General features: G+C 40.1%; 1 protein-coding gene across 4 annotated transcripts; it reads left to right on the forward strand.

Annotated features, from left to right (window-relative positions):
* The first annotated feature begins 579 nt into the window (after positions 1–579).
* On the forward strand, positions 580–18,624 carry LOC116275813 (transcription initiation factor IIA subunit 2). Of its 4 annotated transcripts, none has more exons than XM_031668588.1 (6): positions 595–706; positions 1,078–1,299; positions 5,810–5,930; positions 7,219–7,323; positions 15,531–15,657; positions 18,338–18,624. In XM_031668588.1, exons 3-6 carry the CDS (start codon positions 5,859–5,861, stop codon positions 18,361–18,363), a joined length of 330 nt encoding a protein of 109 aa, XP_031524448.1. In that variant the 5' UTR covers positions 595–706; positions 1,078–1,299; positions 5,810–5,858; the 3' UTR covers positions 18,364–18,624. The 4 variants fall into 4 exon arrangements, with proteins under 4 accessions (XP_031524447.1, XP_031524448.1, XP_031524450.1 ...); XM_031668589.1 differs by lacking the exon at positions 595–706 and adding an exon at positions 874–987; XM_031668587.1 differs by lacking the exon at positions 1,078–1,299 and having other exon boundaries at positions 580–706.
* Positions 18,625–18,850: the final 226 nt, after the last annotated feature.

Raw genomic sequence — 18,850 nt, forward strand, 5'->3', positions numbered from 1 at the left:
CTCAGCTGATTGCAACCTCCACTTCCCAGGTACAAGCGATTCTCCTGTCTCAGCCTCCCAAGTAGCTCGGATTACAGGCATGCGCCACCACGCCCGGATAATTTTTTTGTATTTAGTAGAGGGGGGGGTTTCACCATGTTAGGCTGGTCGCGAACTCTCCTGACCTCCGGGTAATCCACCCGCCTCAGCCTCCCAAAGTGCTGGGATTACAGGCGTGCGCCACCGCGCCCGGCCGCTGCTATAATCTTTTCAGAATTCGTCTGCGAGGTCTTCAACAGTGTTACCCTGAACACTCTTCCGGCATGAAAATATGAATGCCCTACATTTCTTAAATTGTGCATCTAACAGTGGAGAAGATTAGTCTCTAAAAATTATAAGTCCCTTAGGAACGATTTAGTAAACCTGGTGAATTACTCGAGCAGTGCGCCTGTCCACCACTTTAAGGCTTGAAGCTCCAGCCCAACGCCCCTCCTTCCATCTCCACGCCCTTCCCTGACAAGGCTTGAGTGGCGGGCGAGAGCAGGGCTGGGCGGGGCTCCCGGCCCCCTGGCGGGTGTCACTTCCAGGTTCCGCTAGCACTTCCGGGTCGGCCACCCAGTTCTGCGGTTTCTGCGGCGGCTGGAGAGGTGGTCGGGGAAGTAGGAACCTCCTGCCAGGCTCGTGGCGGCTTCTTTCCGCTCCGCGGCGGGAAGCGCCTTCCCCACAGGTAGTGGGTTAGGGAGGGCAGGGTTAGGGAGGGAAGCAGGGCCGCGCTTCCTGCCGCCCCGTCGGAGTCTGGGTGCGTTGGTCGGGTAGTCTCTGAGGGCCGTTCGCTCCTGGGATCGGCCCGTTACCGACCGTTGCCTGCAAGGCCCCGCGGCCGGCACCGGAGAAGGGCGGCGAGGCGGCGGGGAAGGTCGCGTCCCGCGCGGGAGGCTCGTCGTCCAAGGGGCGCCCACAGAACCCACCTGGGAGAGGTCCTCAGCCCACCGCCGTGTTTTCAGCCAGGTGAATGTCTTAAAGCATCCAGTAGCGCCCTGTGGGTTTTGCCGAATTTCGGAGAGCATTTTTTAAATGTCCCCTTCCTGTGCTTTATAGCTTGTTGTTTGAAGTCTGCCTTCCAACTTTCTTCGTGCGAACTCCGACAAAAGGAACGAATTTTAAACTGGGTGGTTTAATCAAAAAATGCTAGGACGAATTACTTCCCAATTTGGAGACTTAAAATTTTCTGAACTGCAAAACAAGAAGGGAACAATAAATTTCTGTGGCTGATACCACGTCTAAAAGATTAGAACACTTCGCAAGGAATTTTTAAAGAATGTAAGGACACTGAAATCAGTAGTTTTAACAAACGTTTAAATAACGCATAGCTGTTTTCTAGATAAACTCTTAAATTTGTCAAATGGGACGCGATGGACGATTCTGTATTCCTACTTTGCAAAGTTTTTATCTCTCTGTTGGGACTTCTTGCCCTTTTTAACCCCCTCTCCCCTCCCACACACATATTATACTTACTGCTGTCTGCCTTCGTTTATTGAACAGATTTTTTTGTTTTTGTTTTTTGGCTCCCATTGTGTGCCAGGTACTGTTCTAGACGCCTAGTTTACTTAAATGAACAAAAGAAAAAGCTTTGCCCTCATGGAGCTTACATTTTATTAGTGGGTGCAGAAAATAAATGTAAAATAAATATATAATGGTGTTAGAAGGTGATGGTGCCATCAAAAAAAAAGAAAGATAAAGGAGTACGGGAAAGTTCCAGAGTGGAGGTGGGAACTGGTATTTTAAAGACGATGGTGGTTAGTTTAAGCCTCATTTAGTAGGTGTTATTTGAGCAAAGACTTGAAGGAATTAAGAAAATTAGCTAAGTAAATACCAGGAAGAGCGTTCAGGCAGAGAGAAAACCAATACAAAGGCTTTTAGGCCTGTCATGTTTGAGGAATAGCAAGGAAGCCAGTGTATCTGGAGAGGGATGAGCAAGAGTTTTGGGGGTGGAGGGACAAGAAGATAAAGTCAGAGATCATGGGTAGCCGGATCATTGTAAAGGCCGATAGAAGCCATGGGAGATTTTGAATAGAGGAGAGGTGTGTTCTAACTGAAGTTTTAGAAGATCACCCTGGCGGCTGTGAGTTGTGATTAGAGTGTAGGGGTGAGTGTAGAAGCCGGGAAATCATTTAGGAGATTTTTGCAGTAATCCAGATGACGACGAGAGTGGCCCAGGCCAGGGTGATAAACCGTGGAGATGGTGAGAAATGGCTGGATTCTGATTGCATTTTGAAGGTAGGCCTTACAGGATTTGCTAGGAATTAGATATGGTGAGTGAGATAGAGGAAGTGGAGGATGACTTCAAAGGTTTGTCCAAGCTTGTAGAAGTATGGAGTTATTTAAGCCACGATGCAAAAGGTAACAAGTAGAGATGTTGAGTAGGCAGCTAGATCCAGGAGTAAGAAGTTCAATGCTGTATGAATTTGGGGATGATCAACGGTGGTATTTAAACCATGAGAATAAATGTTATCAGTAAGGAATGGGTGTAGACAGAAAGCAGCAGAGGACCAAGGACTGTGTCCTGTGATATTAAGAGTTTAGGGAAAATGGGATCAACCAGCAAACAATATTAAGAAGGATGAACTTGTGAGTTAGGACAATCCAAAAAGGGCAGTGTCCCATAAACCAAGCTAAGATCCTTTACGAAAGAGGAGGGAGTACTCAGGTGTGTCCAATATTCTGATGGAGGCTAGAGAACTAGCTTTAGCAGTGCCACTGATGACCTTCCCCAACCTGTTTCCTTAGAGTGCTAGAGGCAAAAATGAGCTTAAGAGAAGATGGGAAAAAAGGAATTGGGAGACAGTGAATACAGACAAAACTAAGGGATTTTGCTGCAAAGGGGAACTGAGAAATAGGGTGTAGCTGGCAGGGGATGTGGGTTCAGGGCTTTTTGTTTTGTTTTACTTTTTAAGGTGGAAGAAGTAGCCACCTGTTTGTTTGCTAATGGAAATGATCCACAGAGAGGGAAAATTTGAAGGTGAGGGAGAGAAGTAACAACTGAATTGTCAGAACAATACCCTTGAGTGAACTAGAAGACAATGCCTAATACAAAGGTAGAAGGATTGGATTTAGAGAAATATAGGTATAAAGTTCAACTATAGTGACAGGAAGGCAGAGTATATGGGTACAGGTTGGGCTTCCCAAATCCAAAATGCTCCAAAATCCAAAATTTTGAGCACCGACATGACACTGAAAGGAAATGCTCTTGGAGCATTCCAGAGCTTGAATTTGGGGTACTCAACGCATAAGTATATACGCTGCAGATATTCTAAAATCCAAAACACTTCAGGTCCCCAGCATTTCAGATAAGGAATGCTCAACCTGTATAGCTATTGGTAGGTAGCTGGATGTGTCTGTGAGTCTGGAAGTTACTGCTTCGGTTTCCTCAGTAAAGTGGAATACTTTGTGTCGTACTCAGATATTTCTAATATATTAGCACTCTGACATACTACCAAATAATTCACTCAACAAATAATGCATACTACATATGTTGTTCTAGTTGGTAAATATGTAACTGAACAAAAGTCCCTGTCTTCACTGGGTCATCTATTTTAGTAGATGGAGACAGAATAAGCGTATATATGTCAGCTTCAGTTATGGGTATGAATGAAAATAAAGCAGTGTGAGGAAGAAGGGAGGTAATTATTTCTTATAGGTTGATTATAGAAGGCCTTTCTGATGAGGTAATGTTTGACCCAGAGATCTGAATCAAATGAGGGAGTGAACTATGCAGGTATCTGGGAAGAATAGTGTCAGGAGAAAGAACCACCACCACAAAGGCCTTCAAGCAGGATCATGCTTCTCATGTCAAAGAACAGCAGGGGACCATTATGACCACAGCAGAGTGGGAGGGTGAGTGGGTGAAGATAGGGAAGTAGGTATTGGGGGGCCCAAATCACATAGGCCTTCCAAACCAGGGACTCTGGTTTTCAGTGAGATGGGATGCTGCCATTGGTGGTTTTGAATAGACCAGTGATGTGATTTGCCTTATGTTTTAAAGTCTTAGTGTGGCTGCTATGAGGGTGGGGTTGGGATAGGCAAGAGTGGAAATAAGGAGACCATGAGTTATCACATTAACTTTGGTGACAGATGATGGTGACTTAGGGTAATAGCATTGAAGATGGTAGAAGCTCTCAGATTCTGGCTATAGTTAGAAGGAAGAGCTGAAAGGTTGGCTGATGGATGCCAAGTAAGAAAGAAAGAAGTTACTCTTGACTCTAAGGTTTTTGAGCTGTTACAGAAAGACTAGATTTACTGTTTATTGAGGTAAGACTGAGGACAGAGCATATTTGCAAGAGTAGCATCAGGAACATGGTTTTTGACAAATTGAATTTGAGCTACCTACTTGATACTTTTATCCAATGTCAAGCAGGCAGTTTTATATATGGGTACAAAGGAAGAATTGAGGGCTGGAGATACAAATTTGGGAGTCATCCCCAGATAGTACATAGTATTTAAAGCCGTAAGTGTGGATGAGGTAACTAAGGGAGTAAAGTATGTGGAGTATAGAGGACCCAAGAAAACTTAGGGCAGTTCAACAGTTAGAAGTCAGGGAGCTGAGGAGGAACCAGCAAAAGAAAATAAATACAGTGGTATCCAGTGGCATGAGAGAACTGAGAGTAGTGTCTCAAAGCCAAAGATATGTTTCAAGAAGGCAGAAGTGATCTGTTGTATCCAATGCTAGCAAGGTATGAAATGTAAGGACTGATGGCTGCCCATTATTTTTGCTGAGTTTTACCTGATGATTGCTTCTCAAATGTATTTTCCCCCATCCATCTCCAGACTGAAAATGCCATGAGGTCAAGATCTTACACCTGACGTGTAGTGGAAGCTCAGTAAATGTTTATTTACTCTGTACTGCTGCCACCCTTTTCAAGCCCCCATCCCTCATCTGTTTCTAAATCTCGCACTCAAGCCCAGCTGTCTGACCTTTCCTGACTAAAATGCTTCAGTGGCTCCCCACTCTTTGCTCCCATCCTGCCAAACAATTCCATCTATGCTGTCTCTTTCAGCTTCATCTCCTGCCACTCCCTGTTCATACTTATGCCCTGATAATGTAGAACAGTTTATGTTTTTCCCTACAAACATTTCATCCTTCCATGGCTTTACTTATTCTATTCTGTCAGCCTCTGGAATGACTTCCCTTCTCTGCTTGGCTAAAGTCTAGCTTAAGGAACTTGGAAGCTTTTCTGAGCCAGCTCAGTCTACAGGCAGCCTCTATGGTATGCTTTGTATCTTTATCACAGTTCTTATACTGAATTGAATCTTTTCGTATGTATGTTACATTCTTTAGCGTATAAATTTTTAGGATTTGGGAGCATGTCTTTAATCATCATCTTCTCTCTGGAACCTGTCACAGTGCCATCCTCTTGGTAGGCACTCTGTGAATACTGAATTTAGAGAGAACAGGAAAATAAAGGGGCAGACATGCAAATATGAGCTGCAGATTTTACCAGTGACTTGACAGCAGGTAGAAAGGATAGTACATGGAAAATTCTAGACTAAGTCAGAAGGCAGATATTTAAAGGAAATGGAAAAGACTTTTTTAATAAATGTAACATCTATACTGCATAAAGGAGTATGAATGCCTATGTCAAAATCACAGGGAAAAAAACTGGAAAATCATTTGTAGCTATTCCTTGTAATTCTAAAATGATTATATAGTAATTTGCAACCTCTAAGCATTCTCCTAGTTCTATATTAGAATATTTGAAGTAGATGATATTATATACATAATTTATGATGTTACAGTATGATCTTTTTTAACAATTTTATATTAAATTTTTAGGACATCAATGCAAGCTTGAATAAGAAAAGCAAATTCTTCCTCCTAAGCCATGGCATATCAGTTATACAGAAATACCACTTTGGGAAACAGTCTTCAGGAGAGCCTAGATGAGCTCATACAGGTGGGAGACTGAATTAAAAATCGAACACTTTTATCTAGATGGGTTTACAGTAATTCTTGTCATATCACTTAAGCAAAGAGATATGAGGTAAAATATCTTGGACTGTTTAACCCAGCAAGTCAGTAACACTGATCAAATAACCTCAAATTCTTGTTTATTACACTGTCCTGACAACAGGACACAAAATATGATTGAATGGTATCATTAAATATAACTAAATCTGGGTATGTGCAGTGTTTCACACCTCTAATCCCAGCACTTTAGGAGGACAAGGTGGAAGGATCGCTTGAGGCCAGAAGTTTGAGAGCAGCTTAGGCAACATAGCCACCACCCATCTCCACAAAAAATAAAAAACTTAGTTTGGTGTGGTTGCGCATGCCTATAGTCCCAGTTACTCAGGAGGCTGAGTAAACTCTTGAACCCAAGAGTTTGAGGCTTAAGTGCGCTATGATGGTACCACTGCACTCCAGCCTTGGTGACAGAGCAAGACCCTGCCTCTAAATACATAAAGTTAAATCTTCAGAAATTTTTGTTCTACATAAAAATTGAGACTGTTGGTTTCCCCCTTCTCAAATTTAGGGAAGAAAGTCATAATTCTTTTTAGCTTTAAGGTAATTTTATCCAGTTTAATAAAGTCTTCTGAGATTTACAAGTCTGAATTTATATTTCAATTTTGAGAAAATTAACCCTTCTATATAATTCTCCCAAATAAAAACATATTAAGTATTTCCGACTGGGCACAGTGGCTCACGCCTGTAATCCCAGCACTTTGGGAGCCCAAGTCAGGTGGATTACCTGAGGTCGAGAGTTAGAGACCAGACTGACCAATGTGGAGAAACCCTGTCTCTACTAAAAATACAAAATTAGCCAGGTGTGGTGGCGCACACCTGTAATCCCAGCTCCTTGGGAGACTGAGGCAGGAGAATCGCTCGAACCCGGGAGGCAGAGGTTGTGGTGAGCCGAGATCACGCCACTGCACTCTAGCCTGGGCATCAAGAGCAAAACTCCGTCTCACAAAAAAGGAAAAAAAAAAAAAAAAGACAAAGTTTTGTTCTGGCTTTGTAACATCACTGCGTGTTTTCTTTTCAAGATTGTTTGTGTCGAGATAGTACAAAAGATATCGTCAAGCTTTGCTGCTTCATCAGTTATGGCAAAGGAGATAAAGGAATTCTAGTTTAGAGGCTTTGGTTAACCTCAGTTAAATTTTAGATGATAATTTGTATATTTTTATTTACTTTGTCTTTAATGTTCTTCCCTAAGCGGATTTATGACCTTTACCTTTTCTCAGTCTCAACAGATCACCCCCCAACTTGCCCTTCAAGTTCTACTTCAGTTTGATAAGGCTATAAATTCAGCATTGGCTCAGAGGGTCAGGAACAGAGTCAATTTCAGGGTAAGGATATTTTCCTGAATCTAGAAGCCTATACCAATGGTTGGTAAAACAGTGGGGTTTTTTTAAGGACCCCTACGTATTTGTTAATCATAGGAAGAGGTGGCTTTAATCAGTTTTTGGAACTTGTTTTATAATAACTAAATTATACTTTTCAATCAACTATATATTACACTAAGTTGGTCCACTTAATGTGAGATACAGAGATGTTTTTAGATTTTTATTTCATTGTTTCATAAATCAGCCTTTGTATGTTTGGCTACCTTCCCTGAAGAGTTACTGAGATTCCAAACACCTGAAATATTATCTGCAGGATTAAAGGTAAGTGGCAGAGTAATCCCCAAGGTTCTGTTATGGTTTTCAAACTCTGGCCTTTCCCCATTCCAGGGAAGTAGAGTTATTTCTAGAAACTTCATGTTGCCTCCCTCCTACTCTTAGGTAACTTGGCTGATAAAAAACCTGATCTCTAGTGATAGATAACAGTCCATTCTGGTAGCTTGGTCTCACTTGAGTCACTTATACTTTGAATAGTAGTAATCCAAAGCTGGATAAAATTATCTCTCTCAATTTCCTGATAACTTCAGATTAAGGGCCCATTGAAAGAGTCATGGTGCAACAGAAAGAATTTTACCACATTATGGTATTGATGGACTCATATAGTATATGATGATGTTTGGTTATTACTTATCTAACTATGCTTATATTGTATTATAAGGCATAACCTATATAAATATGGTCAAAAGAAGGTTAAAATATGGTTAACAACCAAAATTTGATCATTAATTAACATCTGCCTACTTTATTTGGTACTTAAACATTCAATAAACAGTTTGAGTGTCTATTAACATACCAGGCACGCTCTAGATACACAGAGATGAAAAGATAACATACCAGGCATGTTCTAGATACTCAGAGATGAACAAGATAGACAAAACCCCATTTGACTTAAATAAGTCTCATGTATCAGTTTCATGTGCCAAAAAATTATCTGGAGTAAAATATGCCTTCAAGACTATAATTTGACCAGTGGATCCATGAATTTTTAACAGTAATGATTCTGCCAAAATTAGTTTGGTTTTTTTAATATACCCATATGCAGAAGTCTGCCCAGATGATCTATGTTAATACATAAATTTTGCTCTAGTAAGAAATTTGGTGGACTGCTTATCAGAGGCAATGTAGTTCACAACGCCTAACTAGTCATCTTCTAGGTGCATTATTGTAGGTTTCTAGTTTGGATTTCTTTAGCTACAGTTAAAGTAATTTGACATTTACATTTATCTTGCACAGTGTTTTGTAAGTTTTGTCTGTTTTCCAAAAGCTATATATATAATTGCTGTCAGCCTTGATCAGAACTTTTCCATTCTTCCGTTTTATTTTCCTGCTGCTGCTATTCTAGCTCAGGCTTTTATCACCCTACTCCTGGGTTATAGCCAACTTGATCCATTTTAAGTCCAGAATGTTTGCAAATGACATTCTGTTTAGCTTAGTGTAGCATATGGCTGAGACAAAAGAGATAATAGTTAGAAATATCTAATTTTCAGAGCCATTTTGCTAGATCAAATTTAAGTATATATTTTTCGTTTATAATTTGCTGACCTAGCAGTGAGAAGCATCCTTTACAAAAATAGTTCTATATAGCATGTTAAATTGTTTTTGTTTTAAATCCTTTTATGGGTTCCATATAAGTGAAATTATTTAGTAGAGTATTATAGGAGAAAATCCTCTTAAGTATGAGAGCTAAGGTTTTAATCATTTATATGTTTTAATTTATTAGTTAAAAAACCTAAATATATGTACCATGGAGCTTGAACTGAATTAATTTTTAGGGAGAAAATTCAGATTGAAGTAGTATGTATAACTAGGCTTTTATTTTGTTTTCTGTTTTTTTTTGAGACGAAGTCTTGTTCTGTTACCCAGGCTGGAATGCAGTGGTGCAATCTCGGCTCACTGCAACCTCTGCCTCCTGGGTTCAAGCGATTCTTCTGCCTCAGCCACCTGAATAGCTGGGATTATAGGTGCGTGCCACAACGCCCGGCTAGTTTTTGTATTTTTAGTAGAGATGGGGTTTCACCATGTTGGCCAGGCTGGTCTCGAACTCCTGACCTCATGATCCGCCCGCCTCGGCCTCTCAAAATGCTGGAATTACAGGTGTGAGCCACCCCACACAGCCATAAGTAGGCTTTTAAGGAGCCATTGTATGTTTTTGGGAGAACATATTCCCATAGATAAAAGTAATGGTTACTTAAACTTTATAGTGTTGACAGTAATTAAACAAGCATTAAAAGATTTTTATAGTGTTTAAAATTTTAAAGTTTAAAATTTAAAGTTTAAAAGATTTAAACTTTATAGTGTTGACAGTAATTAAACAAGCATTGAAAGATTGAATGCCATATCCCCAAAAAATAAGATTTAGTGATAAGAAAAATAGCCCTTCTAACAAAACTGAAGGTTTGCTTTTCACTGTTTTTTGATGTTTCTGTAACAAACATTTATTATATAACTTTTAAGGTGTTCTTTTAGGCTGGGCACGGTGGCTCATGCCCTGTAACCCCAGCACTTTGGGAGGCTGAGGCGAGCAGATCACTTGAGGTCAGGAATTTGAGACCAGCCTGGCCAACACAGTGAAGCCTCGTCTCTATTAAAATGAGCCGGACGTGGTGGTGCACGCGTGTAGTCCCAGCTACTTGGAAGGCTGAGGCAGGAGAATCGCTTGAATCCAGGAGGCGGAGGTTGCAGTGAGCCAATATCACACCACTGCACTCTAGCCTGGGCGACAGAATGAGACTGCATCTCAAAAAAAAAAAAAACCCCAAAAACTTGTTGCCCAGTTGTGGATACATGTAAAACCAAAAATGTATTTATTAAAAGTGCATTGAAGATACAATTTGGCCAAATGATTAAGTGTTAAAAGTAATATTTGACCAAAGCCAAATATCTACTTATAGAAGGAACTTTTTGAATTTAAAGAATTCAAAATTTTACTTTGAAAATTATAATTATCAGGCAGCTCAAGCCTGTAATCCCAGCGGGTTGGGAGGCCAAAGCAGGAGGATCAGTTGAGGGCAGTTCAAGACCAGTCTGCGAAATACAGTGAAACCCTGTCCCTACGAACAAACAAATAAATAAAGTAGCTGGGTGTGATGGTGTGTGCCCATAGTCCTAGCTACTTGGGAGGCTGAGGTGATAGGGTGGCTTGAGCCCAGGAGGTTGTGGCTGCAGTGAGCCATGATCATGCCATTTCCTTTCAGCCTGGGTGACACAGCTAGACCCTGCCTCAAAAAAAAAAACTTTATGTATGTATATATGTATAAACACATATAAATTATATAATATTTATAATTATATAATATATGCACATATAAACTGAAAGACATGTATATATTATATAATGTTTGTAATTACATAATTATAGACTATATGTGTATATATACTATATACATATATAAACGTAGTTTTTATACTAGAGATACTGAATGGATTCTGACTTTCAAATGAAGAGAGTAAAAAAGCAAGATATTTAAATAACTAAAAATTGTATACAGAAAAGCTTATTTCATGTTAGAGATTCTAGTTCAAATTATTCTAAAAAGATTTAAAGCTTATTTCATGTTAGAGATTCTAGTTCAAATTATTCTAAAAAGATTAATCTCTTACATTTAACTTTTTAAAAACATTTGTTAGCTCAAAAGTTACCTAGCTAATGTGCTCTTTGATATTGTCAACTTAATTTTTATCTACAATTGGAAGGCATTTAATAACTTTTATTTAATATCTTTCAAGATTTGTAGCGTTTTATTTTTGCAGTAAAATAAATGAAGTATATAAACTTACACTGCAACTAATGGAATTTCAGCATATGATATGTAAGATTTTTCACTCCAGTCTACATCTAAAATGCTTTATTTATATTTGAAAGTGAATACTCACATACTGGCTCATAAATCCCAATGACTTGCTTTAAATTATTTACATAACATTATCAAATGAAAGTAATTTACTGCAAGCTAAGCTATGAGGACACAAAGGCATAAGAATGATACGACTTTGCGAACGAACTTTGGGGAAAGGGTAGGAGGGTGGCGAGGGATAAAAGACTACACATTTTGTAAAAGAGAAAGTAAGGCAAGGCACAGTGGTTCATGCCTGTAATCCCAGCACTTTGGAAGGCCAAGGCAGGCAGACCACCTGAGGTCAGGAGTTCAAGACCAGCCTGACCAACATGGTGAAACCCCGTGTCTACTAAAAATACAAAAATTAGCTGGGTGTGGTGGTGGTACATGCCTGTAGTCCCAGCTATTCGGAGGCCAAGGCAGGAGAATCACTTGAACCCAGGCGGTGGAGGTTGCAGTAAGCCGAGATCGCACCACTGCACTCCAGCCTGGGCAACACAGCAAGACTCGGTCTCAAAAAAAGAAAGTAATATACACACTTCTTTTTTTTTTTCTTTTTTAAGATGGAGTCTTACTCTGTCACTCAAGGTGGAGTGCAATGGCGTGATCTCACCTCACTGTGACACCCACCTCCCAGGTTCAAGCGATTCTCCAACCTCAACCTCCCAAGTAGCTGGGATTACAGGCACCCACCATCATACCTGCCTTATTTTTATATTTATGTAGGGGTTTCACCATGTTGACCAGGCTGGTCTTGAACTCCTCACCTCAGTGACTCTCCTACCTCAGCCTCCCAAAGTGCTGGAATTACAGGTGTGAGCCACCACACCTGGCCAGTAATATACACACTCTTAAGATCATGGATTACACACACATTCAGAATGCTGGAAATGAACATTGAGTTTGGCATCTAGCTGTTTAGCTTTCCAGAGGCTCAGACTGTAGCAAACTAGCAGATCTAATTTTCAGATATATTTTATAGGTTTACAATTTTGTGTCTTTTTCCCTTAATCATGGGTGATTTTCCATGTATTTATCACTCCACTGAAATTGCTGTTCCCAAGTTATTTTTGCTAAATCTAATGCATCATTTGTAATGCTGTTGATTATTCTTTTTTTAAAACCCCTATTTCCCTTGAAACCATACTGTGTGAGCTTTTCTCCTATTCCCTGGCCTTTTACTCTCAGACTCCTTTGTAGTTCTGTCTCTGCTTATCATTTGTTGTTGGTATTTCTTAGGGTTATAGAGTGCCCCCACTATCCTTGGTCTCATCCAATCCTCTGGCTTTGGTTAAAGTGAATATCATGTTCTCATGCTTTCTGCTATACTCCAACTACTTATTGGACATCATGACTTAGATATACCTGAAATTCAACAAGTTCAAAATTTAACTTTACTCCCAAACCAGCTTTTTCTGTGAATGCATTGACATTCAAGCCAGAGACTTGGGAGTTACCGTGGATTTCTGTGTTCCCCAACCCCGCCATATTTATAGTTGTCCATTCCTACCGGTCCTACCTTTTAAAGTCTCTCCATTTCTGTTGATCCCTTTATTATTACTGCAGTAAAGCCACTTTCACCTCTCTGATTCACGCAGCTAACAGACATCAGCTTCATAGCTGGTCTTACTTCCTTTAGTCATACTCCTGTCTAATCCATTCTTTATGTCATTACCAAAACTGCAAATCTGATCAGACTCTTCTGCTTAAAATCTTTCACTGACCTCCCAGTACCATTAGGATGGGGCAAAGGTTTTCCAAGTTTCTTCTTTATCTTAGGACCTCCTGATGTGTTCTGTTTTCTGGAATTGACCACCCCATTCCAAGTGTTTGTCTTCCTTTCCATTATCCCTCCTCTCCATTGACTCTTATTCTTTAGTACTCAACTTAAACTTCACTTTTTGAGAGCAGCTGTCTGCCTTGTGTCCTCCATACCCTTGAGTGCCTTTGCTCTACTCACAGTACCCACTCACTTACTCTTTCATAGCACTGTTATACTATGTATTTACTTGTTTGAATGATCTCCCTGCTAAACTCAGCTCACCAGTGGCAGGGACCTGTGCTTACCATTGTATCCTCAGAGGCCAGCATAGTCTAGCACACAGTAATTATTCATTTATTACATTCATTCATTCATGGCCATCAGTTTCCTTAATCATTCTCACTTGATAGACTATTTAGATTGAATCCAATTTTTGCTATTATAATAATATTGCAGGGAGCATTTTTGTGCTTGGTGGTTTGTTTCTGAGTTGAAGATTTTAGGCATTTTAAGTGTTGCATACTAAATTTCCTGTGTGCCTATATGTGTGCATGTGTATATCTCGGGTTTTAATTGTATTCTGCTAGTGTCCATGCATGACTTTCATCACATTCTTTTTAAAAATTTCCAGCTGGGCGTGGGTGGCTCACACATTTAATCCCAGCACTTTGGGAGGCCGAGGTGGGCAGATCACCTGAGATCAGAAGTTTAAGACCAGCCTGGGCAACATGGCAAAACCCTGTCTCTACTAAAAATACAAAAATTAGTCTGACGTGGTGGCAGATGCCTGTAATCCCAGCTACTTGGGAGGCTGAGGCAGGAGAATCGCTTGAACCCGGGAGACAGAGGTTGCAGTGAGCCAGATTCACGCCACTGCACTCCAACCTGGGCAACAGACTGAGACTCCATCCCAAAAAATAAAAATAGGCTGGGCATTGTGGCTCACGCCTGTAATTCCAACACTTTGGGAGGCCAAGGTGGGCAGATTACCTAAGGTCAAGAGTTTGAGATCAGCCTGGACAACATGCTGAAGCCCCATCTCTACTAAAAATACAAGAAGTAGCCAGGTGTGGTGGCCTACGCCTGTAGTCCCAGCTACTCTGGAGGCTGAGACAGGAGAATCACTTGAACCCAGGAAGCAGAGGTTGCAGTGAGCTGAGATTGCACCCCTGCACTCCAGCCTGGGCCACAGAATGAAACTCCATCTCCAAAAAAAAAAAAAGTAAAAATTTCCTTTTGATGCTCAAGTATATATTCCTATTTTAAAAAAACAAAAACAAAAACAAAACATAAAACATAATTAGAAGAATGTGTCATGGGCATGGTGGCTCACACCTGTAATCCCAGCACTTTGGGAGGCCAAGGTGGGAGGATTGCTTGAGGCCAGAAGTTTGACTAGCCTGGCCAACATAGCAAGACCCTGTCTCTATTTTTAAAAAATATTAAAATAGGGTGGTGCAGTGACTCACACCTATAATCTCGGCACTTTGGGAGGCCAAGGCGGGCAGATCATCTGAGGTCAGGAGTTTGAGACCAGCCTGGGCAGCGTGGTGAAACCCTGTCTCTACTAAAAATACAAAAGTTAGCTAGGCGTGGTGGCGTACATCTGCAATCCCAGCTACTCAGGAGGCTGAGGCAGGAGAATAGCTTGAACTTGGGAGGTGGAGGTTGCAGTGATCCAAGATCGCACCACTGCACTGCAACCTGGGCAACAGAGTAAGACTCGGTTTCAAAAAAAAAAAAAAAATTACATAGGCCAGACGTGGTGGCTCACGCCTGTAATCCCAGCACTTTGGGAGGCTGAGGTGGGTGTATCACCTGAGATCAGAGTTTGAGACCATCCTGGCCAACATGGTGAAAACCCGTCTCTACTAAAAATACAAAAATTAGCTAGGTGTGGTTTCAGGTGCCTGTAGTGCCAGCTACTCAGGAGGCTGAAGCAGGAGAATCTCTTGAACCCGGGCGGCGGAGGTTGCAGTAAGCCAAGATCATGCCACTGTACTCCAGCGTGGCAACAGAGCGAGATTCCATCTCAAAAAAATGTTTAATACGTATGAATAAATTATAAGTTTCTAAGGACAATGAATGTTGTAGACGTGACTAATACAGTAATGCATCTGAGGCAAGTCACAGGATTAAAATTTAGTGTTTCTAGGAAGTCCCTGCTTTTGTACATTTGGAGAATTAACATACATAATAAAATATGTAACTTTTAACAAATATTTCCATAATAATTTGAATGAACTTTCATAATTTAGCCACATGAGGGCAGTAGAAATCCAAATGCAAGTTTTTATTTTATATTTCAGGTAAGTAATTTGCAATGGAGACTGAAAATAGAGTGCCAACTAAAATATTTTTGAACTCTTCCCTTAACAAATTTGTCTGGCTTTTTGTTTGTTTGTTTTAAGTAGCTGGGATTAAAGTTAAGGAAAATCTTAAGCATTAAACTTATTAACAATTATGTTCTTGGTAGCCAAGATCTCTTAAATTGCTTTGGAGAAAAATGTAAGGGGAAAAAACGTTTCATGGTTTCTAAATGTTTTGTTTTAAAGGGCTCTCTAAATACGTACAGATTCTGCGATAATGTGTGGACTTTTGTATTGAATGATGTTGAATTCAGAGAGGTGACAGAACTTATTAAAGTGGATAAAGTGAAAATTGTAGCCTGTGATGGTAAAAGTAAGTGCTTGCCTTATTTCTGTGAAAGCAAATCTACTTGAAACCTTGTTTTTATGAGCCTTTAGAAGATCTGCATCCATATGGAAAGCCTAAGGGGGAAAATGGCCCAGTGATCAATTCCCAGATACAGCCCAGGCTTCTATCTCAGCTAAATTCTGAATTATGTATCTCAAACAGGGCTCTTACTGACTTTAGGTGGATACATTTCAAATGACAGATAGACTACTTACACAGATGGGATTTGTGTGGGGAAAAAAAATAAGCAAATTAATAAGTATTTCTTCCCTATTTCCGTTACAAATTTTAAGTGTTTATCAGGCTTTTCAGACACCTTTAAGAATTTTGACAATCCTGTGGTTTCTATGTTGCTGGATACCCGTAGATTTAAAGAGTTATTTTAAACAGGATTTTAATTAACCGTAAGAACTTTGGAGTCATGATGGTAGATATTCATCTAATCTGTTAAATATGACATGTGCAAGTGAACTTTTCACACCAGACCTAGAAACTTCTTCAGGTCCTTAAATGTTTCAAAAGCTATACACCTCTAATTTCTGTTTCATGATTAGTTATTTCCTTTTTGCTAAGTATATTTTAAATATACTTTATAATGGGAACCATTTGTGTTTAAGAGCAGCTAGTCTAGAAAGTGAATAGAAAAGACTGCTGCTCTTTGAGAGGGAGTTTTGAAAAGCAAAAGAAATGTAGAAAGTAATACCCTCCATTTCCCTGTTTGAGTTGGATTTGTTTTATGTATTTTGCACTTCCAAAGAAATGGCTAATCACTGAAGAGATGTAGAGAATACAAAAAAGCACATAGAAGAAATTCTCTACAACACTACCTGATGGTGTTATAACTACCTTATTGAATATTATATAGCCTATTGTTTTTTTGCAAAAATGTATGTATATGTAGACATTTGTAAATATATTTTTCACTGAGTTTACTACCCTTAAGCCATTTTTTTTTTCTTTTTTCTTTTTTTTAAAGACAGAGTCTTACTGTATTGCCCAGGCTGGTCTCAAACTCCTGGGCTCAGGCGACCTTCCCACCTCAGCCTCCCAAAGTGCTGGGATTACACACCTGAGCCCCTGCACTTAAGCCTGATTTTTAGGGGCTACATAAAAATTACACCTTCAGCCCTTTTTAAAGAAATAGTCTCTTCCAGATATCACAAAGTCTCTGAACCTAGCAACGTTACTGTTCGTGACTTGTTATAGTTCAGAAGGTTACCTAGGAATAATCATTCTAAGAATTTTGGGCATAGTAACTTTTTATTATAGTCATCAGGTACATCTTTGTCATTACAGCAAGGAACAGTGTTATATTTGGGTCTTTTTAAAAGTCCTGTGAAGGTGGTGCTGTTTCCTGAATCATAACATTTCTATATTTGAAATTAGCCACATATGGCTAGCCAGTGGTTACTGTATTGGACAGAACCGATGTAGATTATTAGTAGTGTCAGTTTCAGTCATTTGAACCATACCGGAGAACCAAAAAGTCAGTAAATAAAGCCTCTGAACAAAATAAATATTGATGTATAATATCAAAAGAATCCATGTAAAGGTATGTATTTTACTGATAGGAGCTCCCCTCTGGTAGTCCTTAGTGTGTGTTGCTCTTTACTGTACAAGATTGTTTTCCAAACTTCAGTGGATGAGGAGTAGCAGATCGGCCTTGTTTATTGCAGTAGTTTTTAAGGATTTTCTCCCGCTTCACAGTGTAGTAATTGATCTTCAGTGAGAAGATTGTTGACTCAAAGAAAGCTTAAATTGTATTCCATTTACTTTATATCTGCAGAAAAGAATGCAGTGAGGCCGGGCACGGTGGCTCACGCCTGTAATCCCAGCACTTTGGGAGGCCGAGGCGGGCGGATCACAAGGTCAGGAGATCGAGACCACAGTGAAACCCCGTCTCTACTAAAAATACAAAAAATTAGCCGGGCGCGGTGGTGGGCGCTTGTAGTCCCAGCTACTCAGGAGGCTGAGGCAGGAGAATGGTGTGAACCCGGGAGGCGGAGCTTGCAGTGAGCCGAGATCGCGCCACTGCACTCCAGCCGGGGCGACAGCGCGAGACTCCATCTCAAAAAAAAAAAATGCAGTGTTAGAGGTTTGGGACAGTAGGCCAGGCGTGGTGGCTCACGCCTGTAATCCCAGCACTTTGGGAGGCCAAGTCGGGCAGATCACTTGAGGCCAGGAGTTCGAGACCAGCCTGGCCAACATGGTGAAACTCCATCTCTACTAAAAATAGAAAAATTAGCCAGGCGTGGTGGCGTCCGCCTGTAATCCCAGCTGCTCGGGAGGCTGAGGCAGGACAATTGCTTGAACCTGAGAGGTGGAGACTGCAGTGAGCTGAGATCACACCACTGCACTCCAGCCTGGGCAACACAGTGTGACTCTGTGTAAAAGAAAAAAAGTGTTATATAACAATTACATGAACCAAATGTAGTTCAACTTGGTTTTACTCTAGTATGAATATGAGGAGCTAAGCAACTTTATATCTGCTTAAAAGAAGTTCTCAAGATATTTCCATTGTCAGCTTCCCTCTTTAACCCTGCCCTCTGTTCTTCCCCACCCCTCAAGCCACCACCACTATTAGTCCTGTGTTCTACATTTTTGATAGTCTTAAAATAGTTAATTTTAAAATTAAATTGAATTTACTTTCTCTTTTGTTTCCTAGATACTGGCTCCAATACTACAGAATGAATAGAAAAAATATGGCTTTTTTATGCCATCTTCTGTTACTCATTGCTTTTGAAGAGAAGCATAGAAGAGACTTTTTATTTATTCTAGAATTGCAGAAATGACTACACTGTGCTATACCAGAGAATTCCAGTAGAAACTTATAACTCTGTAGCCTCTTACATCACCTTTATTATACAGCATGAAAAAAAAGACTTTTTTTTAATGACAAAAGTTGTTGCCTTCCTAAGAACCTTCTTTAATAAACTCATTTTAAAACTCTGAGTAGTAACTGGTGAAACTATTAAGGTAGCAATAGGAAGATATTAGATAATGCGTTTTCTCATTTCCTTTGCAAGGAAGATGATGCTCTTTCACAATGCTTAATTTCAATAAAGTCATGTTAGTTTTGTCAGTTGCAACTTTACCTGATGAAAGCATCAGCAGGGGCAAAACCAAATTCTGGATGGAATTTTATTAAGAAAATCCCTTGCTTTTTAAAATACAAAAC

The sequence above is a fragment of the Papio anubis genome, chromosome 7 (genome assembly GCF_008728515.1).
Source record: "Papio anubis isolate 15944 chromosome 7, Panubis1.0, whole genome shotgun sequence".
NCBI classification, from domain to species: Eukaryota; Metazoa; Chordata; class Mammalia; order Primates; family Cercopithecidae; genus Papio; species Papio anubis.

What these genes read in the sequence shown, in the direction of transcription:
- LOC116275813 (XM_031668587.1), top strand. Translation starts at nt 5,859, where the DNA reads ATGGCATATCAGTTATACAGAAATACCACTTTGGGAAACAGTCTTCAG. An exon ending in GCCTAGATGAGCTCATACAG is followed by an intron (nt 5,931 to 7,218) that starts GTGGGAGACTGA and finishes ACCTTTTCTCAG; the next exon opens with TCTCAACAGATCACCCCCCA. An exon ending in TGTAGCCTGTGATGGTAAAA is followed by an intron (nt 15,658 to 18,337) that starts GTAAGTGCTTGC and finishes TTTGTTTCCTAG; the next exon opens with ATACTGGCTCCAATACTACA.